Genomic DNA, 27908 nt, shown 5'->3' with positions numbered 1-27908 from the left:
TCCTGATCCATCCAAGGAGGTCTCCTGGCCCTCCTGCTGCACTTCCTTCTGGTTGGGATGCAACACTCCTCAACTTGCAGCAGGTGATACTTGAATATCAACCAACAGTCTTGGGCCCCTCTGCCCTCTAGGCCTGTATCCCATGGAACCTTTCAAAGCAGGGTCCTGAAGAGGCCAGAGTCTGCTCTTTTGAAGTCCAGGGCAGTGAGCTTGCTGCACGCTCTTCTAACTGTCCTGAGGATCTCAAATTTGAGCATCTCATGATCGCTGCATCCAAGGCTGCCCTGGAGCGTCACATTTCCAACGAGCCCTTCCCTGTTGGTGAGCACGAGGTCAAGCATGGCACCTCTCCTTGTTGGCTCCTCTATTACTTGCAGAAGGAAGTTGTCTTCTACACAATCGAGGAACCTCCTGGATTGCTTGTGCCAGGCCGTACCGTCCTTCCAACAGATGTCAGGGTGGTTGAAGTCCCCCATGAGAACAAGGGCCTGCGTGCGTGAGGCTTTTCCTATCTGTCTATGGAGGGCTTCATCTGCAGGTTCTCCTTGATCAGGCGGTCTGTAACAGATCCCCACAGTAATGTCTCCCAGAGCTATATTCCCTTTAATCCTGACCCACAAACTCTCTGTGGACTGCTCACCTGTCCCCAGACAGAGTTCCATACTCTCCAGCCTATCCCTAACATAAAGGGCAACTCCCCGTCCCCGCCTGCCGGGCCTGTCTTTTCTAAGTAGCCTGTAACCTTCCGTCCCAACACTCCAGTCATAGGAGCCATCCCACCATGTTTCTGCGATGCCTATTACATCACACCCCCGTAGACGTGCACACATCTCTAATTCTTCTTGTTTGTTCCCCATGCTCTGGGCGTTTGTATGGAGGCATCTGAGCCGAGCTCCAAATGAAGCCGGCTCATTGGCTGGAGCGGCTGGGATATCTCTACATTGCTCCAAGCACTTATTATAGGTTCTGGCAACTGACTGGGTGTGTTGGAATGGAATGATGCCCCCCTCCCCCAACACATCTAGTTTAAAGCCTCCTTGACCAGTCTGGCAAGCCTCCTACCAAAACTGCTCTTTCCCTTCTTTATCAGACCAGCTCCACCAGCCCCCACTAGACCTGGCCTACAAGCTTGGGTCCCGTGTTCAAGACAAACCCCTGACTATGACACCACCCTTTTAACCAGTTACTAACCTGGCCAATCCTCCTAGCTTTTTTTAGCTCCTCCCCTGTACCCTGGAGAATTGATGAAAAGACCAGCTGAGCTCCAGAGCCCCTAACCACCTCCCCCAGGGCTCTGTAGTCCTTCTTTATGTTCCCCAGGCTACTACTATCTATATCCCTAGCACCCACATGTATCACCAGGAGTGGGTAATAGTCCGTGGAACTTACTAGAGCAGGCAGCCTCTCTGCCACATCCCTGATCTGTGCCCCTGGTAGGCAACACACCTCCCGTGAGACGGGGTCTGGCCGGCAGACAAGTGCTTCTGTCCCTTTCAGTGTAGAGTCCCCTACTACTACGACCCGCCGCTTTTTCCTAGCAGCATCAGTAGAGATCTTCTTTAGCACTGCATCAGCCGGCTGTTCTGGCTCGAGTGCGCTTCCTCATTAGCTCCCTGCAGGACAGCAAAGCGGTTCTGCGTGGGGACAGGGGATTTAGGGGGAAGCCCCTTGCTTTTGGTTGTCCTTTTCCTTCTTTTTTTTTTTTTTGTTGTTTTTTTTTGTCACTAATTCCCAGCCTCCCAGGTTAACGGCCTCCTTCTTTCCTTCATGAGGTAGAGGTGGCAACAGATGATCAGTAGCAACAGATGTGCTTTTCATAGAGATGCTGAAAGCCTCTGCACTGCCTTCATCAGAAGCTGGAGGTATTACCTAAGCTGAATGTTATTGCATAGCTTTACAACTGTGTGACTCATTTCTCCAATGATCACACTTTGGATCACAAACTTAAGGGCGAGATCTTGCTAAATGCCTGAAAAGGGGCCGCTATGTGGATGGATTATGTAAATAGAAGTGATACAAAAGAGATAATCAGTGAGTCAGTGCATTCATTACAGGCTTGCCTTTTCCAGACAGAAGGAGCAATTGCACAGTAACTGAATTGAATACACAAGTTTGTGCTTCACATAACACTTAGATTTTGTGCTTTATGCTGCCTTGCAGTATTCTGTTTAAAAGCCATTAAAAGCAATATTTCAAATGAAAAAGCCATATGCATTAAAAGCAGTACTCCATTGAACTGATTTAGACATGGGCATTTTTAGGGTGTTTTGTTTTCTTTTGGAATAAAGCAAGAAAAAAATGTCCTCCAGAAGAGTTTGGCAGAAGCACAGCAGAAGAACCTCCTACCTCACCTGCTGACTTCAATTACAGTTAGATTGTAGGGTCCCCATCAGTTGGACAACAGGTAGCAAATGATGGCTTTCCTGAAAAGAGATGCACAGTAAAGCTTTGCATCTTCATCCTTCCTCTTGATTTTTTTGAGAGTTTAAGGGAACCCTACAAAAGGTAGGAATTTTTGATTCCATCAGGAAGTATTTGGTGCTGTTTGAAGTCTAGAAGGAAAACTCAACATTGAGGAAGCGTTTACTAGATTGATAAGAAAAACAGTGATTGTAGGAATAGTTATAACTGGGAGGATAAGGACAAAATAATAATTTGAGGCCAATGCTCGGACCTGTTGTAGTCTTGGAGAAATGAAGAATTCTCAAGACCTTTACCTGCAAAGTCCCTTCTTGTCTGCTCTTGTCAAGCTTGGGATGTTGTCTTCTGTTACATGCTGCCTGTGAACATTACATTCTCTTATTTGATCCAAGGAAATACCAAAAGCTGTCAGCTGAGGAAAGTGCATCTCCGAATGTTGTCAGCTATTTATTTAAACCATTATGGAGTTGTTTTGCTCTTCAACACCAGCAAACCCAAAGGAACGTTCATTTTTCTATCGAGATGTTGGTCCTGCCACTGAAACTCTTATGAGGTCTAAAACCACTGGATACTGTCTCTCATCCAGATTGGAAGTTAGATAATTCTGTCTTGTGTTTTCTTGGTTTCAGCCCTGTGCTCAGGTGTTCTGCTGGACTGTTTTCTTTAAATATTAAACTGCTGTAGAGTGGTTATTCCATATTTTGTTCCATGTTGGGCTGTGACATACAATGTTCCTTAGTCTTTTGCTAGTTTCTTTTCACTTCATAAAGCAGCTTGGTTGAAGAGTGCTACTGAAGTGTCAGTGTCCAATCCTCACTGGTTATACAGACTAAAAGCTGGAATTGAAGATTGTGTATCAGGTCCAGTGGCTTCTTTGTAGGCAGACAGAACTGACATTTCTAGAGCAAAAAATTCCTCTAGAATCCAGTCAGAGAAAAGTTAAAATGCAGTACACAGTGATTCCAACTAAGTTCTCTGACAGAGGCTGTAATTGCTCTAATGAAAGATATTGCTTACAAAAGGAAAGCTGGAAAGGGTGTGGCTTCTCCAGCATTAAATTGCATGTTTAAATAAGGGATTAGATAAAGAAGCAACAATGTCATGCAGGGGATGGAAGGAGGCACAAAGACAAAGCATCATTGCTATGGAACCTGGCTCTTTCCCTCTCAATGTCAAAATTTCCTGTCTGTGTGGCAGTGAAAGTCAAAATAATCGAGGGAAGCCCCAGTGAAGTGTAACCTGACTGTAGGTCTAGGCATCAGAGTGGCCTTTCTAGCATTCCAGGCTTTTGGCATCAGCTCAGCACTAAGGAATGATTGAGTAATCAGCAGAATTTCAGACATGTGTCATCATCTCCCCCCAGCAAAAACCACCACCAAACCAAAACTGTAATATCAGCAGTGACGAGAGGATGAGTCTCATGTTAGGTGATGGAAACTGATTATGGTCCACACCTTCCTCATCTTTCTAGAGAAGGATCTGTTTCCCTGCAGGCAAAATTTATCCTGCACTCCTTAGTCAGACCAAATAAGCAGCAGTGAAATTGTTGGTGTTCTGCATGTGGTGTTTGATTAAAGTTGAAACCAAGTCTGGTTTGATTTGCTTTTAAATATAAGGATCTTGGTTTTCCTTCCTCAGAATCTAAAGGGATGAATTTCAGATTCTTGTAGTAGTGACTATGCAGTTCTTCCAATAAATGTGTTTCATAGCAGTCCATTTAGTTCATCTTATTTGCTATGAAGTAGCTTTCCTTAGCCATATTTGTTTTCAATTCTGATGTTTACAGGTGAGGCTCTAGGAAGAAATGAACGCTCTTAATTTTTAGGGAAGCAGTTTGTTTTCAAGCTCATATCAATATATAAACTTAGTAAACTTCTTAAACAGTCAGAAGAGAATCTAGCAAAGAGTCTGCAGCACTTCTTTTGAAAGAAGTGAACAACATATGTGTACCACTCTCCATGCTGAACTGCAGGTTTGAATCAACATTTATGTTCAAAGTACAGCTAGTACAAATGAAAGTAGCTTATCCAAATATGGATGCTCTTGTCATTCACTGGATACAGTGGAATGAATAGCAAAGCAAGACAGTTTTAGTGTATTTAACAGTGTTTCAGCAGTGTAAGTTGTGCTGTGATGTCCCCTGGGTCTTTAGCCCCTCATCCCTTCTCTTGCCATTGTAGTACAGGTTTGATCACAGGAGATCTCATTTGGAATCCAGGAAGTTCCTGATGGGCAGTAATCCTGTAATTGTTTTCCTCTTCCCTTAAAATCATGTAAGGAAATGGATTTCCACCTTTCCACTATAACTTTCCCAGGGCAGTGGTGGAATCACCATCCCTGGAAGTGTTCACACACCATGTAGATGAGGCCCTCAGTGACACGGGTTAGTGGTGGCCTTGGCAGTGCTGGGGAACGGTTGGGCTTCATGAGCTTAAAGGTCTTTTCCAACCTGGTTGATTCCATCCTTCTGTGATTTGCTGCAATTGCCATCAGTCTGCTTTCTCCAGCAGAGGAGCCTGTAACATGCTGCCCTCTCCTCAGTAACTGTAAGCCACTGAGAGAGGGCACTGTTGAAAGTTTCTCAATCAGTAACACCACTGACATGACAGACATTAGCCAGGAATGTGTAGCAAAAAAAAACTAAAATAGGAAGGCATTTAAACACGAAACTCAGGCCGCTTTGTACATGACTTTTGCAGCACTACAGGATTCTTTGCATCAATCACAGTGTCAGTGGCAGACAGTGAAATGGTAGATTACCACATGCTTGACTGGAGGGGAAAAAAAAGAAATCAAAGAGAAAGGCTAACCATAGTAAAGGACAGGTCCTGAAAATATTTACAGACTGCAGAATCAACACAACAGCTATGCTGACAGTTGCTAATGGCTGTCACAGCTTCCCAACCACCACCACTGAAATCAATTCAGAATGAGTATTCGGAAAATTACTTACTTCAACACTGAAAATATTTTTTTCAGCTTAGAATACATAAATTTGAATTGATCTTCTGACACTCTCATATTAGGCTGATAATTCCTCAGGGGTTTGCCTCCCAGAAGAGCAAACTGCAGACTGGTGGGTTTGTTCCCTTTTCTGTACTCTGGCAGGAATCCCAGACTGGTTTGGGTTGAAGGGACCTTAAAGCTCCTCCAGCTCCAACCCTTGCCACAGGCAGGGACACCTTCCACTAGAGCAGCTTGCTCCAAGCCCCTGTGTCCAACCTGGCCTTGTACACTGCCAGGGATGGGGCAGCCACAGCTTCTCTGGACACCCTGTGCCAGCGCCTCAGCACCCTCACAGGGAAGAGCTTCTTCCTTATATCTAACCTGAACTTCCCCTGTTTCAGTTTGAACCCGTCACCCCTTGTCCTGTCACTACAGTCCCTGATCCTTGTAGTCTCCTTCAGACACTGGAAGCTGCTCTCATATCCCCATGCAGCTTCTCTTCTCCAGGCTGAACAGCCCCAAGTTTCCCAGCCTGTTGTACATGGAATCATTGTAAACAGCAGTCTGCTGTAGCCTAATGATGTAAAAGGCCAAATCACTTCAACTGAGATGGTATCTTTAGCTGGATTTTATCTCGGGGGGGGGAAAAAAAAACGAACAAAGCTTGGCACTGACTTAGTTTTCTAATTAAATCTTGATGTCGCCCTTCGTTTTTAAGATAACCAGTTGTTGCCCAAGGAAGCAGAGAGCAGTCAGGATAATCAGTCACAAATGCACACACTAATTCACCTCCTGGAGGCATTGCATTCTGAGGCCAAGTTGCTGGTATGATATGGCAGGCACTGGCTCTCACTGTGTTTGTGTAGAGGAATTTTCCATGTCAGTTCACCTGTCTCTATAGAATGCTAAGAGATGCTTTTTATTGAGATAATCAGAAGGTCTTTATGAAAGGTGTCTTGTCAATTGCTTCATGGTGGTTTGGAAAGCTCCAGAGGATCAGCAGTTGCTTTTCCCAGGGTTTGTTCTGATTTGGTTAACCTAGGCTGTCATGCTGTAGAGCAGCAGCATTTAAGAGATTCAGTCAGTCCTGTACTTCATTTCTGGCTGTTCAGGGTATCCTCATGGTATGATACTAACCTCTTCAGCTTTCATGAAACTCCACACCTGGGCTTTATCAAGAGTATTTCTGTTGTTGGAGGCAGCAGGAAAATATAATGCCAGTTACTACAAGAATGGCTTAGGCTACTGTTGTTTTAAATCCAAGTCTTTAAACATGGTTGCAAACATCTGTAAGTGGATAACGTTTGAGTGCTGCAGGGGGAATCCCACAGGCTGGGTTTGTGTAGCTGTGGTCAGAGATGGAGCTTTATCTTGCCATCTAAACATGCAGTTAATACAAAACTTTAAACATGGCAATAATTCTCTTTCTAAGAATGAGCTTTTCCAGGTTTTTCTTGCCCTCTAATCATAAACCTCCATGTTATCATTGCATTATTTTCTTGAAATACTTCAGCACTTTTCAGCACATCATTGGTCACATCTACATGTCATGCCAGCATAACAACAGATGTGCAGGGAGAGAAATGATGTATACCCATCAAATTGAAGTTACCAGCTTGGATTTGTACCTCTTAAGTCTGGAATTCCAGACTCTGCAGTTAACAGTGGGATCAAGGTCAAGTGAGAATGTCTTGAACTGTCCTTTTCACTAGATCAGTGTCACAAAGGATGAAGCAATAATGTCAGTCTCAATAAATCTGGTAGTCCTGGATGAGCAAGCAGCTTCATTTTCCCTAGCTGCATTGTGTCACGTATGGTAAGGAGCACTTCTAAAGCAGATTTGTTACTTCTCTCAATTGCTTTAAGGCCACCATAGAGCACAGACAGGATTCTCCTCAAATCTGTTTTCCTTTGCTTCGGAATACTGGGTGTTCCACTGATCTACCTCCATCTTTCCTGTGATGACTGGCAGGTGGCTGTTGCTGCTATGTTTGTGTGCTGTTGTGCTCTGCTGCGTCAGAGCATCTGATGCATACATGATTGCACTGTGAGTATTTCTTAGCCTCCGTTGCCTCCCCTTACTCCAGAACAAGTTGTCGTTATTTGGAGGACACAGGACAGCCAGGAGCCTGCCTTCTCCTTGACCTTTCAGATAGCTGACTGTTCACGCAAGTATTGCAAATATGGTCTTCTGGAGAGAGCAAAGCATTCTTGCTAGAATATTGCTGCCCCACACCAGAACCACCTATTAGAGAGTGCAGCAAAGGGGCATGCTAGTGATTCTTGAGAATAGGCTCTGTCTTGGTGCCTTCCACTTCACGCAGACTGGCACCATCATACCAGAGAGCAGATCTTGCCTAGGTTTGGTTATTTCCACCGACACTAAACACATTTTCTGTACAGATTTTCTGCCTTTGCTGTTTACATGGAGGAAGCAAATGACAGCTCTGCTTTTTTCATTAAAGAAAGAACTGCCTAAGGGAAGGCAAGGGTGAAAGTGTGTCCTCTAGGACTTAGAAGAAACCAGGAAGAAAAACCTTCATGGTATTTGTTTTGAACCAGTTTCTGTAGTGGATAACAGCTGCTCTTCCAAAGGAAACATGGAGAGAAGGTACAGCTTTTTCTCAGTATTCACTGACTGAAACACCCATCACAGGCTTCAGGCTTCACTGGGTACTTCTAGACCAATGTTCTCCAAAGCACAGAAGTAATGAACACAGTGTTACTTGGGGCTCCTTCTAAATAGTCATTTTTGGTGGTTTTTGTTTTATTTTTCTTCTATCATGCATGAAAATACTCTCACCATGTCAAGTCCCTGTTGCCAAAATACTAGCTGGAGGGAATTTAAAATGTTAATTATAAGCCACATGAACTATTTTTATACATTTATACTGACATTTGCAACCCCATCACTCTTAACAGAGCTCAGAAGTGGTAAGTTGTAAAATAGCATTTAAATGCAAAACTACATGATCATAGATCATAGAATCATAGAATGGTTTGGGCTGGAAAGGACCTTAAGATCATCCAGTTCCAACCCCTGCCACGGGAAGGGATGCCTACACTAGACCATGATACTCTTGTGCAGACAACTATCCCCAAATCCTTCAGAACTGATTATTTTTGCAGTGAAAATGATTTGGGAATATTAAAAAATGTGCTACAGGTCTTACTTAGAACATGTCTTGCAACATGAAGAACTTGTATTTCCAGCAGGAGTTCACTAAGATGACTAATTATAGAAAATTAATATCTTAATGGATAATTAGTAAAACTGGAAAGGTCTTCTTCAGGCGCTTGGTAGTTGGACAAAGCTATTTCCATTTAAAATAAACCTACCAGATTTTCACAGTAAACTGTCAGGTTTTGTGAAGAAAAGTTTGTTTGTTGTGGAAGAGAGGAATGTGTGTAAAAACTGTGGGAAACGCTCTATTTTAGTAGGATGGCAAGCGAAGGTTGTTCAGTGGGAACAACCCCTGTGAACATTTCAGAATCATAGGGCTGAACAAGACTAAAGTGACCATCTTTTTGAGGGCTTCTGCCACTAAATAAATAGCAAAACATAGAAAGTTTCCAAAAGAGTTTAATAAATAATGAGGTTCCTTTTTTTTGTACTGTATAAACTATAAATATACCATGCAGTCCTTTATAACTTAAAATAATTTACAGGCTGAGGTAGGGGGGTAGGAGGATGTTCTCAGGGGGTTTAGATGTACCTCAGGGCCTCCCTGACTTCCTGCTGAGCACACACACGCAGGCGGTGTCAATGCGGATGAACCTCCAGGCCGCCTGTTTGCCCTCCATGGTCAGCGCTTTGACAAAGGTGTGTGTGGTGGTGCAGTAAGAGTTCCAGTGCTTTGCATCGATCCCTCGGCACCCACTGGACACTGGCTTAGGGTCCCTGCACTTGGTCTCAAAAAAGTACTGCTTAAAAACGTTGTTGTTAATATTGACTTCTCCCAACACCGTCACCTCTTTGCCTTTAATGTCAGTGGCTGTGGTCTTGTCCCCAACCCACATGCTGACGCTGTCGCATACTGAGAACTCTCCCCGGTGTAACACGGGATGTGCAGTCCTCTTGGTCCTGGCAGTCCTGTTGAGAGCACCTGCACTGCTGAGAAATCCCATGTTGTTTCCTTGCCCTGACACTGGGGGGGGCTGTGTGCTGAACAGCACCCGAGGGGACCGGAATCGCCTCTTCTTAAAAACCTTGGGGTCCATGGTGATATTTATAGCTTCTGTTCTACTTATCGTCCAAGTAGAGTGGCCCTGGGATGTCTGTGGAGCTGCCTTGGGAATGTGGTGTCTGTTACTCCGGTGGGTATTGAGTGGGGAGTGTTCTGCAGGATACTCCAGTGGAACATTGTCCTCTGACTTTGGAGCTGCCTGTGTGCCGATCAAAAAAGCTATGATCAGAGTGTAGTACAGCATGGACATTACGCTATGCACCTAGAACGGAAGAAAAATGTAATGTTACTGGAAGCCATGCTAACAATCAATTTATAAGATACCCAGGATCATACAAATTTCATCAGGTATTCATGTGGGTGCCAGATGTTATTTGTCCAGAAGAGCCCATTCAGACAGCATAAATGTTCTTAATAAAGCGAGAGCATTAGAAAATAAGAGCTAGATTATTATTAATTCCTCTGGTACTTGTTATTAGGACACTGTTTATGAAGCACTTGTTTGGTGTTATTAATGTGGAGACCATATGGCGACAGCGTGTTCCCAAGAGTAAAAATCTCTAGTGATTTTTGCAGCAACCTTCTTGGCCAGGGCTGGCCTCTTGGCTGTAAATAGCCTGCAGAGCAGTGAGAGTGGGAGCAGGCCCGTGGCTGAATAGTCGTCCATTCACTTCATTTGCCTGCAGAGGTGTCCTTGGGGTGAGGGTGGGGACCACCAAGCCAGTGCTTGTGGGAGGAGGGGGGAGCCCTGGCGAATCCTGCCCTTATCATGTGCTATGGACAGGCCCCACCCCTCTGGCAGGCTCAGCAGCTTCCAGCAGCCTCCATCTATCCAATCTGCCCTTTTGGGATGCAGCACATCACCACATTATGATTTTCAATAGATAAGGCTCAGGCTCCTTCTCCCAAGAGCTCAAGCATTGTATGTCGCAAGGGCAGATGGGTTTTTTGCCATGTTCAAGCAGCCTACTAGGACAAATATGGGTATTACATAGGAACACTGTTTGTGACAGGCTACTTCTGGGTTGGAACAGTGTAGCTAAAACCATTGCGGCCATAGTACTGCAAATTACATATAGGGAAACACTTTCTTTTTGTCAGAGTGCCATGTGCAAGAAGCTCCGCAGTGTCACTGCAAAGCAGATCCAGTGCTAGTCTTCCTTCAAACTGGAGAATATGCACCTCTGTTGGGGTTGGAAATGTGTAAGACAATGTCTAAAGCATCACTGAGAACGATTTAATGCAGCAGTAATACCTTGTTAGGTAACTACCGTGTTTTGCTTAATTCAGCCTCTTGTTAACAAATCAGCAGCAGGCATCTTGGGAATAAAAGGCATTCAGAAAGGACCTGAAATTGCACTTAAGGGCAGACATAGTATTTCCTCTGCAAAGACTTCATAAGCAGAGACAGGATAAACAGACAAAAACTCCCCAGCGAGGCTCCTCCCCTGTCTCTTTGCCTTGTTTTGCCTGACATGTCTCAGCTGGCCCCGAATTACACTGTGTCCGGCCAGGAGGCAGGCAGGCAGCTGTGCAGGGACTGGACAAACAGGGTTTTGTAAAGCAGGAATCAGGCTCTGCAGTTCCACTGTGATTTCCCAGCATGTCTTAATGTTTTTTCTGGGTATGGGTCAATTACCGTTGAAGTTCCCCCTTTCTGTTCAGCTTTCTCAGCCTGGAATACCAAGGAGCACTAAAGTGCTCAACCGGGGCTTTAGCTTTGCTAGAGCACAATCTAGGAAATGCAGAACCCCTCAGATTCACATAGGATCTTGTGTGGGTAGTCTTAGATGAGCTGGAATAAAATAAACAGCTGTGTTTGTGCAGGACTGGGCCAGCATTTAGGAAATCAGGAGACACCAGTTGAAGGTAGTGACTGAAGAGGGTGAAGATGCTACAGCATCAACTGAAGAGAAAGGCCAAAAGCAGCATTAGCTGTTGTCTGTGCAACAGTCGGTGTGGAAGAACTGGGGGCAAAACGATGACAAGGAGAGTCAAATCTCTCCTACAGAGAAAATCTTTACTGTTCCAAAGCTACTTTAATTTGCTTAAAACAAGGCTGAGGGTTGCTGCTTTCCCACATGCTGCTCATGCTTTAGCAGTCGTCATCATCCGTATAAGGAAATAGAGCTGGGTGTAGCTCAATAGCTTGGCTGTGCATGATGCAAAGAGTAACCCCTTGTTCTGCAACCAAATTAAAATCAGATGGTTCATTAGAGCTCTATAGACTTTGCTTTCCCCACAGAAATGTTAATGGAAGAGGTTTGCAGAACAAAATCCAGGCACAATTTAGGACTGCCAATAGCAGCCTCAACCTATTGTGTTTAGACATCAGCCCTTTTTTTTCTGACTTCCTTCTATAGGAAAGAGATGTTGCAATGTCAGCAAAGAGCTGTTTCTGGTTTTGTGCTACACAAGATTCACTGGTCTCAAATGCAGATAGTCATAAAATCAAATTGGATTCAAAACTGGATTCTAAAATGCAGCTATCACCATTCTCTGAGTTTCTGATGTTGTATATGTTAAGATTATTGCTTTAAAGCCATTAACACAAAATCGGAAGGATCTCGCCTGCTTTTTTGGGGGAGTTTTTGTTTTTTTTTAAAAGTTTTGCCAATTCTGGGGCTGGTAGTCCGTGGGTATCTGTTTGTAAAATTGGTCACAAAGGTTATCACAGGCACTTCCGTGCCACTACAGCTACTAAAACGGAGGATGTTTAATGAGAAATGTGACTTTGAAGTGTCCCCATTGTAAGTAACCATTCCTCACAAAAGAGTTGATGTCTAGAGACAGAACAAAAGAAGACAGAAGAAACTCCCATTCTAGCCAGACAACAGCTAGCTAGTGGCTATCTTTGAAGCAACATGCTTTACAAAGTCCAAGAACTAAACTTTTTAAACAATAAGAGCATTAAATGCAAACTTCTCTCATCTTCATACTTTAGAAGACAGACCACTGATTTTTGAAGTTCAAGGTAACGTCTTTTTTTCCCCACCTGTATGTTCATAGAATCATGGAATGGTTTGGGTTGGAAGGGACCTTACCAAGCCCCTGCCATGGGCAGGGACGCCTCACACTAGACCATTGCTGAAGGCTCTGTCCAGCCTGGCCTTGAACACTACCAGGGATGGAGTGTGTTGGTCAGGTGTCATTTAAACACTTTTCCTGGTATTATCTGTTAAGGCTGCGGTCTGATGATGGTACTAGGACATTTCCCCCTCTGTGTGTGTTGTGCTTACCTCAGAGTGTACTGCACAGAAAGCTGCTCCCCCAGCAAGATGTTTATTTCATCCAGATGCCGAATTGGGGTTGGCTGCCGCATGCCATCGGGCCAGTCTGACTGCGTAGCTCAGTCTGGGAGTTGCTTATTCTGCAATTCCACTAGAAGCAGAAGTATTTGTTTCAATAATTAGACACCAAAGAAGTGTTTTCAGTAACATTCCCCACTTGACAGCAGGAGTAGAGGGACAGATCCACTTGTTTGACTGTCTGGACTATGCCTTTTGCACTTAAGTGTTGAGGTCTAAAATATGGTTCTCAGCTTTCAAGAGCTGCACCTGCTGATGTTACCGTCTGAGCTCTGTTTGCACAGTAGCGGTAGACATAGGAGGGCTCAGACCCCCCAGCATCTTTGTCTGGGAAGCAAGTCTGGTTACAAGCCATAAGTTGTGTGCCAGTAAATGCACCCAGTGTAAAACTCAGTGGCTCCTCTGCTTGCTTGTCCAGATTGGTCTAACCAGCAGCACCACCAGCCCTGTGCCCTTCTTCTGTCACTGTACCTTAAAATAGTGTACAGCTGTTGTCAGTACTCAAAACTCAAAACCAGAGATGTTTTGCAGAAGAACTTATCTATGCCCTGTCCACAAATCTCCTGTGCACACATCTCACTATGCAGTTTGCGGCCCATGCTTTCTCTTTCTTTAGATGCCCCTAATGTTGGAAGGCCTTTAGAGGCCCAGAGGGAGGGTTACCAGCTCTGCATAGAGGTACCTATGCATAGTATCCTGCAGTCTGCAGTGAAAAGGAACTTCTGTTTCTCATTTGAGTTTTGTCAACCAATATGGTAATGTCATCAGTGGTTGTAATACTCCACATGAGATACCAGCTACCTACAGGGTAGTTCCAGCCTCCCCTGCCCCCCATCACTGCTTAAGCTGTATGAAGAAACACAGTTGTGAGTTGGCTGACCTGTTTTGCAGTAATGTCACTTTTATTTAGTGAAAGTGAGTGAAGGAGAAAAGCAAGTGTGCAGCTCAGCAGGCAGGAGTGATAGCATCTCCCAGGTTGTCCAGGGATAGTAACTGGACTCTGCTGATTGTTTGAAACATTAGTTCCTCTTGAGCAATGTCAGAAGACTGCTGAGCATCTGTTCCAGAGGGGAGATGATGCCTGAGATCTTTCATTCATACATGGGAAAAGCAAAGGTAAATTCTAAGCTCCTACGGTGCCAGAGAAGGCGACTGTGTGCTAGAAGCCTGCTTTTCCCTTATCCACCAACACTGTAACTCCATCACAGAAGGCCACCAAATTTGTTGGCACAATTTTCTCTTAGTGAAACCATGTTGGTTGTCACCAATCGCCTCCTTATATTCCACGTGCTTTAGCATATTTTCCAGGAGGATCTGTTCCATGATCTTGCTGGGCACCGAAGTGATGCTGACTGTCCTCTAGTTCCCTGTGTCTTCCTTGTTTCCCTATTAAAACTGGGAGTTATGTTTCCCCTTTTCCTGTCGGTGGGACCTTTACCAGCCTGCCATGACTTCTCCAGTATGATGGATTGCGGGTTGGAAACTGTATTTGCCAGCTCCCTCAGGACCTGTGGATGCATCTCATCCCATGGACTTATGCACCTTCATAGTGCTTAGATAGTATCAAACCTGGCCCCGAATCAAAGGAAAACCATTATTGTCATGCTGATGCCTTCTCAGCAGAGTACATTTTCGATTGTAAATTCATGAGTGCTGTTGAAAGTGATAGAAATAATATTTCATTAACCATAAGTATTTAGATAGTTCATCTGTTCCCTTTAATACGGTAAATAAGGGTTGGTAAAGTAATTCTGCACTGTACAAGATCCTGCTGTATTCTGTGTGGAGATTCAAGTGCGTTTGCCAAGTACGCACAGCTCACACCAAAGCATGAAATGGGCTTGGTTTATACCTGCGCAGTGTCTGTCCACAGGAAAGCTGCCTGCCAGGAACCACATCCAAGCTACTTTGTTTCTTAAAATCTAACAGAAATCTCCCAAGGCCATTTCCAGGCAGTGCAGGGCACAGGAGTCAGCAGCTCATTGTATCCCACTGTGCAACACTTCTGTCAGGGTATGTATAAGGAAGAAGTTCTTCCCGGTGAGGGTGCTGAGGCGCTGGCACAGGGTGCCCAGAGAAGCTGTGGCTGCCTCATCCCTGGCAGTGTTCAAGGCCAGGTTGGACACAGGAGCTTGGAGCATCCTGCTCTAGTGGAAGGTGTCCCTGCCCGTGGCAGGGGTTGGAGCTGGATGAGCTCTAGGGTCCCTTCCAACACAAACCAGTCTGGGATCCTATATGTGGCCACTGTTTGGATTTGCTGCTCTCTGGAGATCGTGGCTCATGTTCTGCTCATGTACCTGTGTGCTTGAAGTATTCAAGCATTAAGCTTGAATGAAATATTCAAGTATTAAGCTAATTTCAGTGATAGGAATATGTAAGAGAAGTCAAAGTTCTAAAATCCAAAGCTTCATGCTACCAGCCTCAGAATGTGGTATTCCTACAAGAATGTACTAGTAGAGTAATAACCCTTTCAGTGGACTCCTGACAGTTCAGTAACAGTAATGAGAGAGCTATAATATGCTGGCCACTGCCAAAAATAATCCAACAACTTTTCCGACTGTTCTGCCACCCTGAGAAAACACTGCTTCAGTTCCAACTGGCTGCTTTTTAACCACAAAAGAGTTTATTTTCAGCAGGACTCTCTCTTTTTTTTTTTCCTTTATTTTTTTTTAATGTTCTTTCACCGAATTCCCGGATTCCTGGTTGTGGTGGAATCCAGTAAATGATGCAGTGTTATTCAAATGATGCTGAAGGCAGCATCTATACTATTCATTTCCTACCTACCATTCCCAGAGATTAAGACAATATCCTACTGAAGTATTTCTTCATCATTTACATGCACTCATGGTTATAGATCTGGAGGGGATAAAAAAAAACCACTTCATTCTTAATTCTTAGTCTCAACACATATAGTAGGAGTCGGGACATACCATAAACATGTAAAATGCTGTTTGCACTTGAAATTCTTTATAAGGGTTCACAGTAAACCACAGTATTTACCAGCTGATCAAACAAGTATAGAGGGGGAATCTCTATTTCTTTAAACAATTCTCCTGCAGAATCTGAGGAAGAACAGATGAAAAGGGTTACATTGCCTGAAAACTTATTTAGAACTGATAATTTACTGGATTTACTAAATTAATTGCTTCCAATAACAATAGCAGTGCTTAAAATCACTGCCAAATCTCTGTTCCATGTAACCCCCAGACCTGTACCTCCTGATTCCAGATCAATTGCAATTCAGTCTACTGGACTGTTAGTAACTGGGCTGTAAAGCATATAAAGATGTATGTGAGAGTTTGGGAATTCCAAGAGCAGGTTGACACTTCTTTGTGAAAACTGCCACTGAATTTTGGCATCTCTGTTTTTCCTAGAATACAGAAATACAGCTCTTTTAAACCTGGAAGCATTGATAAAGTAGCATTACAGTAGGAAGAAAAAAGGGTGTACAGTGTTGAAGTAGTTCTATTTCATGAACTGGAAATACAGCATGGAAGGTGGGACTCCAGGACATCGCCCCCTCTTTTTCCCCTGGACACTGAACAGTTCAGCTTTTCACGTCAAGAACATTCATGGTTTAGTTTAACTCAAAACAGAGGTTTGATTTACAGCAGCAACTCCAGCAGACCAATAGTGCTGTTGTTTGACCAGCATAACCTCTTCCCTCAGGTGATCAGCTCTGTCAGAAAAAAGCACATCTCTCACAATCCTAATGTTTCAATAGCTTTTCTGGGGGTTCTATCTTAAACAGAAGTGACTGGACTTAACCCAGGAGGGTCCCCTCTAGTTACGTGTTCTTCTAAAAGCAGCTGTTTTCACAGAATAATATTATACATACTTGATGGTAACTGGAAAAAGCACCAGATTTGCTCCATTTCAGAGGTATTTTTACAGTTGTGTTTGAAGTGGATTGATTTTGCTTTTTCATTGACTCCACACGAAAGGCTGGGGGAGACAGATGAAAAGCTGCTACTTGAAATTTACTTGAAAAACATATAATTACATGTCAGAAAGTTCGTGGTCTTATTTGACCATGATGTCATGAATGATGCACAGCTTTTCAGTAAGGAAATTGGCTCGGGGGCTTATAAGAACTTCCCAGTATCTGTCAGTCCCAGGTCATTGGGATCACTCTGAGAAAAGACATCCTTCATCTTAAAACAGTTTTCTTTTTTTACCTATAGAACAAAGAAAACCAGCTGCTTTCTTATCTGCTGCCAATGCAGTTAAGATATATTTAAGTCTCAAAGGAACATGAATTCTGGTAATTCAGCAGAAATTGCAGTCTCATTATACTGCCTTGTTTAAACTAGGAACAGTATGAAGAAACCAGTCACCCAGGCCTTCTGCAGGATCAACAATGATGCTGTTCTTCTATGCAGTGCAGTACCTCAGGAGTAGTTGTTGTGAGGCAAAGCAGAATGGTTTTGTCATGACCAAAACAATAGAATTTTTAGCCACAAGTGTATGTAAAGCTGTCCTGCTGACAGTCAGCCAACATTTTGATAGCTATAACCTCTAAGGTTTAGCTTACAAATATTGCATTGATACATCGAAAGACTCCTACTATCAAATCACAGTCTTCTCCTTTAGGGCAAATCATAGAACCATAGAATGGTTTGGGCTTGGGAAGGGACCTTAAAGCTCATCCAGCTCCAACCTCTGCCCTGGGCATGGACACCTTCCACTAGAGCAGCTTGCTCCAAGCTCCTGTGTCCAACCTGCCTTGAGCACTGCCAGGGATGGGGCAGCCACAGCTTCTCTGGGCACCCTGTGCCAGCGCCTCAGGACCCTCACCGGGAAGAGCTTCTGTCTAAGAGCTCATCTCAGTGTCCCCTCTGTCAGGTTAAAGCCATTCCCCTTGGCCTGTCCCTACAGGCCCTTATTCAAAGCTCCTCTCCCGCCTTCTTGTAGGCCCCTTTAAGTATTGGGAGGCTGCTCTAAGATCTTCCCAGAGCATTTTTATCCTTTCCTAGTGTTGGTATATTGATTGAGTCCTCCAAATGTTGTAAACTGAAAAAAGGGACTCAGTCACTGCCCTGTGTTCAGCAGTAGCAGTCATTTTTCTCCTTCTTAGCAGCTGGTGCAGTGCTGTGCTTTTGACTTTCAGCCTGGGAACAGCGCTGATAACACCGATGTTTTTAGTTGGTGCTCAGTAATGTTTACCCTGACCAAGGACTTTCTGGGTCTCGTGCTCTGCCAGGGAGGAGGGGAAGCTGCGAGGAAGCAGAGAGAGGACCCCTGACCCAAACTGACCAAAGAGGTATTCCATACCACATCACGTCATGCCCAGGATGTAGAACTGGGGGCAGTTACCTGGAAGGGCTACATTACTGCTCTGGTCAGGCTGGGTATCAGTTGGCGGGTGGTGAGCGTATTCTCTTCCCTTGTTGTTTCCCTTATCATTATTGGTGGTAGCAGCAGTGGTTTGTGTTATTCCTTAGTTACTGGACTGCTCTTATCTCAACACATGGGAGTTACATTCTTTCGATTCTTCTCCCCATTCCTCTTGGGTGGGGGGGGGGGGAGAAAGGATAGGGGGGAGTGAGTGAACGGCTGTGTGGTTCTGAGTTGCTGGCTGGGCTTAAACAACGACAGTCACTAATAATAAGACTGCACTATGGCAGAATTTAGTGCACATTCTCTTGAAACAGGTTAAACAAATGTGCTTTTTTGACAGAATGATAACTTACTTTCCACTAATAAACACAGTGAACTCTAAGGATGTGAAACTTTTCAGTTTTCAGCCCAATTTGTTTTCCAATTCCCTTTTGCTGACAGCATGATGTACGTGTATATTGCCACGTGCTTCTGCCAAACATGAGTGAGGATGGAATGGGCAGGAAAAATTTCCTCATTATTACTTTGTTAGACTTTAATATGCACTCTGTCTATTAGAAGTGTGTAATTCCATCATGTCAGGTTGGAATGTTGCTTTCCTTGAAGAGGTTCCTTTGAGGTTTTTTTCTTAGCATTTTACACGTTTGTAGGTATTACAGTATTGCATTGTGAAATCTTATGATGTGATACTTGAAAGACCAAGGAAATGAATAAAAACCTGGTGGAGCAACCAGTATTTAAAGCCATACTGCTGTGTTACAGTTCTACCAGCACGAAGTGAAAACTAAAGACCAAGCCTTGATTTTATACCAGGACATCTGTGACACCTCCTGTAATCACTGTCATAGCACTAAACAGGTGGGAGCATCCTAGCTTGTGGGAAGTGCTACTGCTTGAACTGAGGGAACAAAACCTTCCAAACTGCTTTGGCAAGCCTTTTAGTTGTTTGCTGTCCACAATGCACCAATACAACTTCCATTATGTTTATGTCTTTATTCTAGATATTTACTCATTGCTTCATGCAGAGTACTGGTTAGGCTGCTAGAGCCCAGAAATCAATGATTATGCTTTATTCAGGAATGACAAAAGAAGTTTGTAGTCCATAGGGTCTGTCCCAGCAATGAAGTTTGTGCAGTTCTTTCCGATAACACAGTATGGAGCATGTACACTGTGCTGGCGCTACTGGTAGCAGATGGTTTGCAGCCAGTAAATTACTGCTTGTTTTCTAGTGTTACTTGCAGTGATGGATGATGTGCTTGGCTGTCTCTGCAGCAATGGGATCATGGAGGTCACCAAAATAAGCAACAAGCAGTAGTTTTATCTTGCTGCTTCTGATGATAGGAAAGAAATGAGTGTTGCAGAGGCTGGTGAAATTGCTGTTCAAGGGAAGGGGTTTGCTGGCACATCTTCCTCACTGAAACACTTCAACAGGTCTATAAATTAGAATTTAGCAGTTGTAGTTCTGGGAACAAATTTCTTAGACCTGTGAGGCCTTTAAGGGAATCCTTAAGCCGTTGTGACTAAGAACAGTGTCAGAGGCTCTACATTTCAGCTCTCCCTTGATGTTAGCTGATGAGCAAGAAAATAGGTATTTCTGATGGACCTAAGGTTTCATTCCTCTATATTTACAATGATTCATCCTGTAAAGAGCAGCTTTATGTATGCTGAAAAGCCAGTTGGAAGCTGCCTGTGTCTCATACACTTCCTTTTGTTCTAAATGCCTCCAGTACTGAAATGTTCCTATGAGTATTTCTAAGGAGAGCAATAGACTGAGAAAAATGCTGCCCTGCAGCGATGAGCATGTATCATGTCAGTGTGATCGTCGTCATCACAGGATGTGCAACAAAGATCCACCTCTAGATTTCTGACTCAAGCTTAGTGTAGGCAAGGGTAATGACAAGAATGCTTGGTAACATGTGATGCATCTCTCTCTTCGGGGTACTTAAGGGAAAACAGCACTGTAAGTCTTGACCTGGAGGAAGGGGATTCACCAAATCAGAAACTGGTAAAGCTTTAGAAAACACTTCTTAGGGCTTATTTTATACTTATTGGGGCATAAGTAATGGGAATGGCTTATTTGCAGCAGCCTAATTTTATCCCTTCTATTCTCCTGAACCAGTACATAAATATTTCAATTGCAGAGAAGCCTCCAAAGAGGAAAGCAAGTCCGAGTCTCTTGCCCATCACTTTCATTGACACCCCATTCCCTCAGAGCACTGGGTGCCGAGTGAAGGGACCTGATGGGAGAGATCAGCCTGCAGCAACAGATGTGGTTTCTTGCCAAAGATAATACTTGTGATACTTGCAACACAGGACAAACAGAGCTCAGTTTTAAAACACTCACGTTGCAACTACTGCATTTTAAAACATAATCAGGACTTCTGTTTCTAAGAAAGTAATGCTTGGCATCATGATACTCCAACACATAGATTACACTCATGGGAATTTAGTCATCAGCAGTTATCTGAACTGTAGCTTCTTTTGGAAAACAATATGTGGTTTTCAGGTCATGATGACCATAACCAGTAAAAACCTGCAGTGGGATGCAGCTCTTACTGTGAGAGATGGGCTGTTAGTACAGTGTTAAACATGCACAGAGCATCCTGACAGGAGAGAAAATTTTATCCTATTGAAGATAACGGTGACAAACTGACAGTCAGAAATTGCCTCTCTCAGGATAAAAATCTCTTTAAATTTAGTGAAGGAAAAATGAAATAATGGTCACTTATCAAAACCGGTGAGAAATCTCTCAGAAAATAAATGACAGAGAACAGCTTTAGAAGGAGCAGGTGAATCTGGTTCTCCTGAAGTCAGTGGGCTCAATGGCATAAAGGTGGTAAAATTAAATGAGCTAGAAATAAAAATGCTGGTTAGAAATAAGTTACCTGAGCATACTATGGTTGTATATCACCCCTATATTATCATCTATAAAGGAAACCCTAAAATAATGATTCACATGTGATGATTACTTTGGAACTTTCAATATAGGCTTCAAACTGTATATATATATTTTATAGGACTCCAGGGTTCGTAACTCCTAATTCACAGGCACAAAGGAGTAACTAAAGATCTCAGGCACTAACTGATAGGAATACTACTGCAGCAAAATGGGGATAAATCCGTCCCACCCATATAAAGTTGTTTGCCTTTGAGGTCTATGAAAACGTGCCTCCATGCTACCCAAGTATTGGCCAGCATGGAAGGTTGCTGCTCACCTGCATTTCCTGTCTAAGCACAAGGAGCCCTTCCATGTGCTGCTTAAAACAGCAAGTCGAAAGAAGTGCATGAAGGGGGGTGCACGGCCTGTCCTCCTCTCCCTTTACAGCTTTCCCAGATGGATCTTGAGCTATTTTAGGGAAGTGTCTAGCTTGCTGTAGTTGGTCCTAAGGTTTCCAATACAAAATGACCAGAAATGAAAGAACTGTACTTTGAGAGTTTATGAAAATCAAACTGAAATTCATCTGGGAAAGGAAAGTATGAAGTTAATCAGTCTGCAAGATTACTATCCCATCTTACAGCCAAAAGTAGTTAAGGCAGAAAAATACAGTATCTTTAAGTGCCAATAAACTTTTCCAGCTAGTGATCTTATTCCAGCTATTCAGAAGGGAATATAAATCCTGCTTCTTGTCCAAACCCTTATTAATAAGAGCAAGCTGAATCCTAACAGTGATACCAGCATTTAATTTTGACTCAAGCTCATAATTTTCATTTGTGTTGTCCTTTTTCACTATCTTTTTCTACCACTGTACAAAGAAATCTGAAGCAAATGAGGTTTTTAGCAATTGTAGTGTAGTGAGAAGATAAAAATGAGCTGGTGTGTCATGATCAGATTCCCAAAGATAGATTCCTTAGAAGCATGGAATGGTTCGACTTGGAAGGGACCTTAAAACTCACCCAGGTCCAACCGCTGCCACGGGCAGGGACACCTTCCACTGGAGCAACTTGCTCCAAGCCCCTGTGTCCAACCTGGCCTTGAGCACTGCCAGGGATGAGGCAGCCACAGCTTCTCTGGGCACCCTGTGCCAGCGCCTCAGCACCCTCACAGGGAAGAGCTTCTGCCTAAGATCTAACCATCATCTGTGATGTTTCTCTAGATCTTGAATTTGGGGTATTCCCTATTTCTAAATCTACTTTACCTTCATGAGACCTGTGGAATTCTGTTACCTTCTTAGTGATTGAATTCCCTCTCTAATGATTTACTTTACATGGCAATACAGAAATCTTGACAAGAAAACTCATGTCAGTCAAATTCATTTTACCTTATTGTAACTACATTGAACTCATTTTGTTAGAAGTCCACATAAGGTATGGGAATAATATTTTAAATTGAATGTTAATACTTTCCTTTAAATCAACATGCCCCGAGTTGAACTGAATGCATAAACAACAAGTAACTGAGCAGTTGCTCTTTAGTGGTTTCACTTTTACCTTCTTTGACATATCCTGTAAATGTGAGAAATATGTCATTTCTGGATGACTACTGGACATACGCAGTGGATAGCAGTGAGCTGTGACCTGCTATGCATGAGCTGACATGCAAAGATTGGGCAGGTATTTGTATATCTCCTCACTGCAAAGCCTGAGCTCGTTGTGAAGATTGTGAAGATGTAGGGATGCTCAAACCCCTCTACTCCGCATGCCTTTCCCATTTAATTTGCATTCAAAACAATTTCCTTAGAATTTCTAAGTTCTCTGATACAGAGATGTGAAATATGGTGGGTTTTGTCATATACACTAAGCAAATGTTTGAGTTGGGGGAAAGAAAAGCTTTCATCTTGGAAGGTGTTTTGGTAGTTCCTAGTAATGTTAAAATTGGAAGTTACTAAAGAGGTGGAATAAAAGGTTTTTTTTCTCTCTGACCCTTTAAAATCTGGTTTCATTTTGACATAAGAGGATGAAGTCTCCTAGGAACAGGGTGTGGAGTAGAGCTTGTCCACAACAAAATCTGCAAATACTGCCTTATAAAACAAGGTCAACCAGGGAAACATTGAAAGAGTTACACAGAAACCTGTGTAACTGTTGTAATGCTCCCTAGAAGCACAAGTAGTTCCTAACAAGAGAAATGAAAGTCTCCTGACATCTAGGGTATTTTACCAAGGAAAACACAAGGATCTTAGGATTGCTTAGACCTTTAAGCCATCTTTGTTCTTATACTTTGGCTCATTTGGACATGATCAGAAAAAGAAAACAAACAAATAGGATTTTGTCTTTGCATTCTAGCACTTGATGCTGCATCATTTTCTATGAAGAGACAGAGCTGTTGTGTAGACTGTGGTGCTTCAGGAATTCTTGCCCATGTGCTTTCATACTTCTTACGTTTATCCTCAGGATTTACTTAGGATTAAAGTAAGGTTTGTGTGTAAATGTGTTGACATTATGCAAAAGGCTCCATACCTCTGTTTTTTTGCCTGCTTGTTTTCTGTTCTGAAGTGTGTTAAGCCTAGAAGATTGCTTTGGTTGATTGGCTGAAGAGTAAACCATTGCAAAGCTGATCTGCAGAAGTTTTCAGGATGCTGGGAAACAGAACCTATTTGTTTGCACTCTTTTATTTGCCTTTTTATCCTCATTTGTTCATTGTATTTTTGTGCGTGCATGACTCAAGTGGTAGAAAAACAAGTGTGTTTTCATGAGTGTTTGCAACCCATATGAGTTCCAGATCCTTTTCTCTTTACATAATCCTTTGTTGCATCTTTTTTCATGGAATGAGTAGATTAAAAAGCACTGGGAGAATGGAATTGTCATCCCCAAGTCCAGCCTGTGACTGCTACTATGACTAAGTGCAGATAGGCACTTGCATTCCCTCTGGGCTGGACAGACCTGTGCATCCCCTGTCTAAACAGAACTGCTCTTCTGGGCAGCAGTTGGGCTGGCTTGTTACTGATTTGCTGGGCAGCACACTCAAGTACCAAGCAATATATTCCTGCTGGTAAAATCTCATATTCTCTGGAACTCAGTCCTGCCCCTGATCATACCTATGTCTTGACATACGCTTTTTTTGTTTCCTCTCCAGCACCAAGTGTCTGCTCCACATGCTTTCTGACTGCAGCCTCTCCTTTATCTGCAAGTCTCCCTGCCTTCTCCTTCTACACGTTGAGACCAGCTGCCTCAGAGTTTCTGCCCCCCCTGAGCTTTGCTGCAGTGTATGCTAGACCTCTTGTCTTAAGCATTTGGCTTTCATCTTCTGTGGAAGGTATTTACACTTTACTGTATTAATACATTGCAAAGTGTCTCTTAATGCTAGACAACTGCTGGCAAGCATGAAGAGAGGTAGAAACAAAATGCAGTGGATTCTCTACATTAGAAACAGAATATATAATCAGAAAAAAAAGAATTCAAACTGCATTTTCTTTGAACTGAATAAGCAATTATAGTGTCTTGATTTAGGAGGTTGCTTCATTCCTATGCCCTGAAAATCTCAGCTCTGCTTTAGTTGACACCCTGACACTAAACCTATGAGGCCAGAAAAATACAGACTGGTCTTCTGCACTATGCAAAGTTCCCAGCATCCTGAGTGTGTCAGGCAGCTGCTGCATAAAAAAAATCTAACTAATGCTCCCAGAGAGCAAAGAGAGCTTGAACTGGGTCCATATTTTAGCTGTATTGTGTGGGCTTCTGGGAGCAGACCCAGTGAGCAGTGGGTGAGTAGGAGTTTTCTGTCTTTGTATTATGTCAGAGTTTGAGGGGAGGCATCTGCTGTGAATGTTTTAAGACAGGAGGTTTTTCTTTTCTAACCAGACACTTTAGGTGAAATATAAATGTCTGAATCTTGAACCAGTGGCCTCTGGAGCCTGAGCACTCTGCAACATCCTTACCTCACAGAAAGCTTGCTGGCAATCTGTGCAATGTACAGTGAAGTGACTGGTGATAGAGTGCAAGATGTCCTCCCTGGCTGGGAGTCTGCAGCTGTCTCTGAGATAAATGCCTGTGTCTTTGAGCAGCTCTGGTCATACACTTAAAACAGAAAAGTGCTTGTAAAGAAAAGATTGATCCTTTCTTGTACTTTTCACTTCCTTTATATGGAATTCTTTAAGCAAAGAACGAAGTGCAAAGAAGTTTAAATGAAGTTCAGGCTTCAGCAACTTCTGCTTATGAACAGGAAACTGGGAGTTGGACTAACCTGTCAGCCTTGACAATTCTTGAAAGTCTCAGTTTGGCAACTCATGTTAAGAACATTTGTGGGGTTCTTACATGTTCATTTTCTGATTGCTGGCGTCATCTGATTGCTGAATACATTTTTTGCTGTAGTCAGAAAGTATAATGGAGAAGAGGCATCCCTTTTATTTCAGTTGTGCTCTTGAATGCTTCTACCACTCCTTCTAGAACTCTTTGGCCTTGTTGTAAATCTGAATAAATCTAAATGCCTAAATAGCAAAGCAATGCTAATCGCTGATGTCATCACACATCTTTACACTTTTCACTCTTCACCTTCCCATGGGGTTCACTGACTTCCTCACTAGGCAGAGTTTGAAATGTGGGACTTCCAATAAAGGTAGTCCAGGATTAGAAGATCACTATTACTGTGTTTACCAGTGTATTATTTTCCTTGCTGTTTTTTACTACAGAATCATAGAATGATTTGTGTTGGAAGATGGGCAGGGACACCTATTAAATCAGGTTATTTTTTTATATTAGTTATTATTATATTAGGTATGAACCTTTATTATTTCCATCAATAGACTGAATTTGTAAGCTCTTGGAAATGGGCTGAACCCAGGACAAATGGGCTGAACCCCACGACAGCTGACTAAATGGTTGTAACAAGGTTTCTCACCTACATTGATTAAAACAATCTTGTGGAAGCCGATTATACCAAAACTTCTCTTAGTTCTGTATCACATCCCTTATAGAAGATATTAGAGAAGGAGTTGGAGTGGGAAGAGGCACTTCTGAAAGCTGTGGAATGGTAACTTGCTATAGAAATAAGAAGCTACAGAAATAATAACTTGTAAATAATATTTGAAGGCTATAGCTGGTTAAGTGCAATACAGCTTGAAGTTCAGATCCTCCTTCTTCCAGTTCAGTAAGGGAAATGGGGGTTGAAACTTGATCTTAAGTTCCTTTCCGACCCTAACCATTCTCTGATTCTAAATATGTTGCAGACTAATGCATCTATGTTCTTAGCATGGTAAAATGTGTACAGCCTTTGGTTGCTTAAACTACTGAGAAGGATGGCAAGTTCAAAACCTGTAAACTCATCAGCTCAAGGCAGCGTAGCAGCTCTCTGTAGTATGCAGTGCTGTTGCTACCACCGCTATAAAATGGAGTGTGTTGTTAAAACCACTGTGGATAAGGAGTTATGGCCTGCATGGAAGAGTGCCATCTTTGTGCTAACTTAGATGTTAAAAAATGCTAACTTGAACTCACAGATACCCTGATTATCCTGCTAAAAGAAGACCTGGAATCCCTTCTCAGAATTACACCATTTTAATTAGAAGAATGTGAGCGAAGTCTTAATCTTGTTATTAGGGATGGACATGGATAAGACAGAAACAAAATCCACAGCGACAGGGCCTAAACACAAAAAATCAATGGTTTGAAGACTAGTAACTGCAGTGATTGCTGCAGCAACAGAACTGCTTCTTGACCCTTCTTTTCATACAAGACTAAGCTTGACAGTGAATAAGTTGGAAGAAGTACCTCTTCTTGTAACATTGAGCTGCCTCACACGCAGCAATTTGAAAATACACAGCTGAACTGCAGGGAAAGGTATTTGAATTTACAAAGCAAATCCCCAGATGCATGAGTATTTTTTATTTCCTTTTAGCCCTTCTAAATTCTTGTGACATTCAGGGATCAATAACAATCTCATCTGTGGCTGATTCTGACAGATGTTAATCTTTCCCTTGGCTTTGCAGTCGGCTTGAAATAGTACTTGTTTCTTCATGTCAGGCCTCTGGCAATGCTTACTGGAGTCAGAATTACAGTTTCTAGTGAATCCTATTTTTACTGTCATTAGCTTTCTAAACTTCCCCATAGCTGGCAACGTTTCCAGGCTTGGAGACCTACTTAGTGGGAAGCTGGGAGAGTGATGGGTTGTTTCTGTTTCAAAGCATTGTGCCTTTAATTGAGGTTTGCTTAACTTTGTCATGAGGTCCATTTACGTTTAAGGCATTTCATGACAGTGATCACATACTGTGTTTGTAGAGTGGCTGCTTTTCTGTTGTGATTTACCTATTAATGAAAGGGAAAAATAGCTCCATGTTTACTTAAGGTTTTTACAAGTAGGTTTTTTTTTTTCCTTCTGCTGACTTGGTTAATAGATTCAGGAAATTTCTGGATTGGAAGTCAGAGACGTGGCTCACCTGCAGATCCTGTGCTGTGCTTTAGCTAAGGAATTGGCTAGATCTATTTAGCAAACTACAGGTGCTCTGGTTTTGGTACCTACTTGTCTAGATAGCAGTTGATACCACCATCAGAACCCATAAGCCCTGGGCTTGTGCTTCCAAGTTAGGGACAAATCTTGATCAGAAAGCAACAGGAACAGGAACATTTCTCTCACAAATGCTGTGGAATTGATGCTGAACAGCAGACCGTGGGTGCAGTATTGCTTTTTGTGTTCATCAGTTGTACAGGCTAATTTCCTTCTCTTAGAATGTGTTAGGGGTGACCCAAACCATGTGAGTTCTAGCATGAGCTTGGCAATGATCATTTTAGTTGGGGAAGCCAAATACTCATTTCTTAATAAGAAAAGAAAGTTGATTAATCA

General features: G+C 42.9%; 1 protein-coding gene and 1 long non-coding RNA gene across 2 annotated transcripts in view; one reads left to right on the top strand and one right to left on the bottom strand.

Moving 5' to 3' along the window:
- Window positions 1-27908, top strand: part of LOC130594615 (uncharacterized) — a 90298-nt gene that overhangs the window by 18174 nt on the left and 44216 nt on the right. The window contains exon 3 of the long non-coding RNA XR_008971124.1: window positions 24213-24392. This is a non-coding gene — a long non-coding RNA (uncharacterized LOC130594615). The remainder of the gene's footprint in view (window positions 1-24212; window positions 24393-27908) is intronic.
- Window positions 8935-27908, bottom strand: part of NGF (nerve growth factor) — a 35476-nt gene continuing 16502 nt past the window's right edge. Inside the window, exons 2-3 of the mRNA XM_057400598.1 lie at window positions 12794-12935; window positions 8935-9816 (exon numbers count right to left, since the gene is read on the bottom strand). Of these exons, the coding sequence (XP_057256581.1) occupies window positions 9085-9804 (720 nt within the window). The 5' untranslated portion in view covers window positions 9805-9816; window positions 12794-12935 and the 3' untranslated portion in view covers window positions 8935-9084. The remainder of the gene's footprint in view (window positions 9817-12793; window positions 12936-27908) is intronic.

Source organism: Pezoporus wallicus, unplaced genomic scaffold, assembly GCF_028554395.1.
Source record: "Pezoporus wallicus isolate ANWC-B61680 ecotype Strahan unplaced genomic scaffold, APGP_CSIRO_Pwel_v1 scaffold_7736, whole genome shotgun sequence".
Lineage (NCBI taxonomy): Eukaryota > Metazoa > Chordata > Aves > Psittaciformes > Psittacidae > Pezoporus > Pezoporus wallicus.
This window is presented reverse-complemented; position numbering and strand designations above follow the sequence as displayed.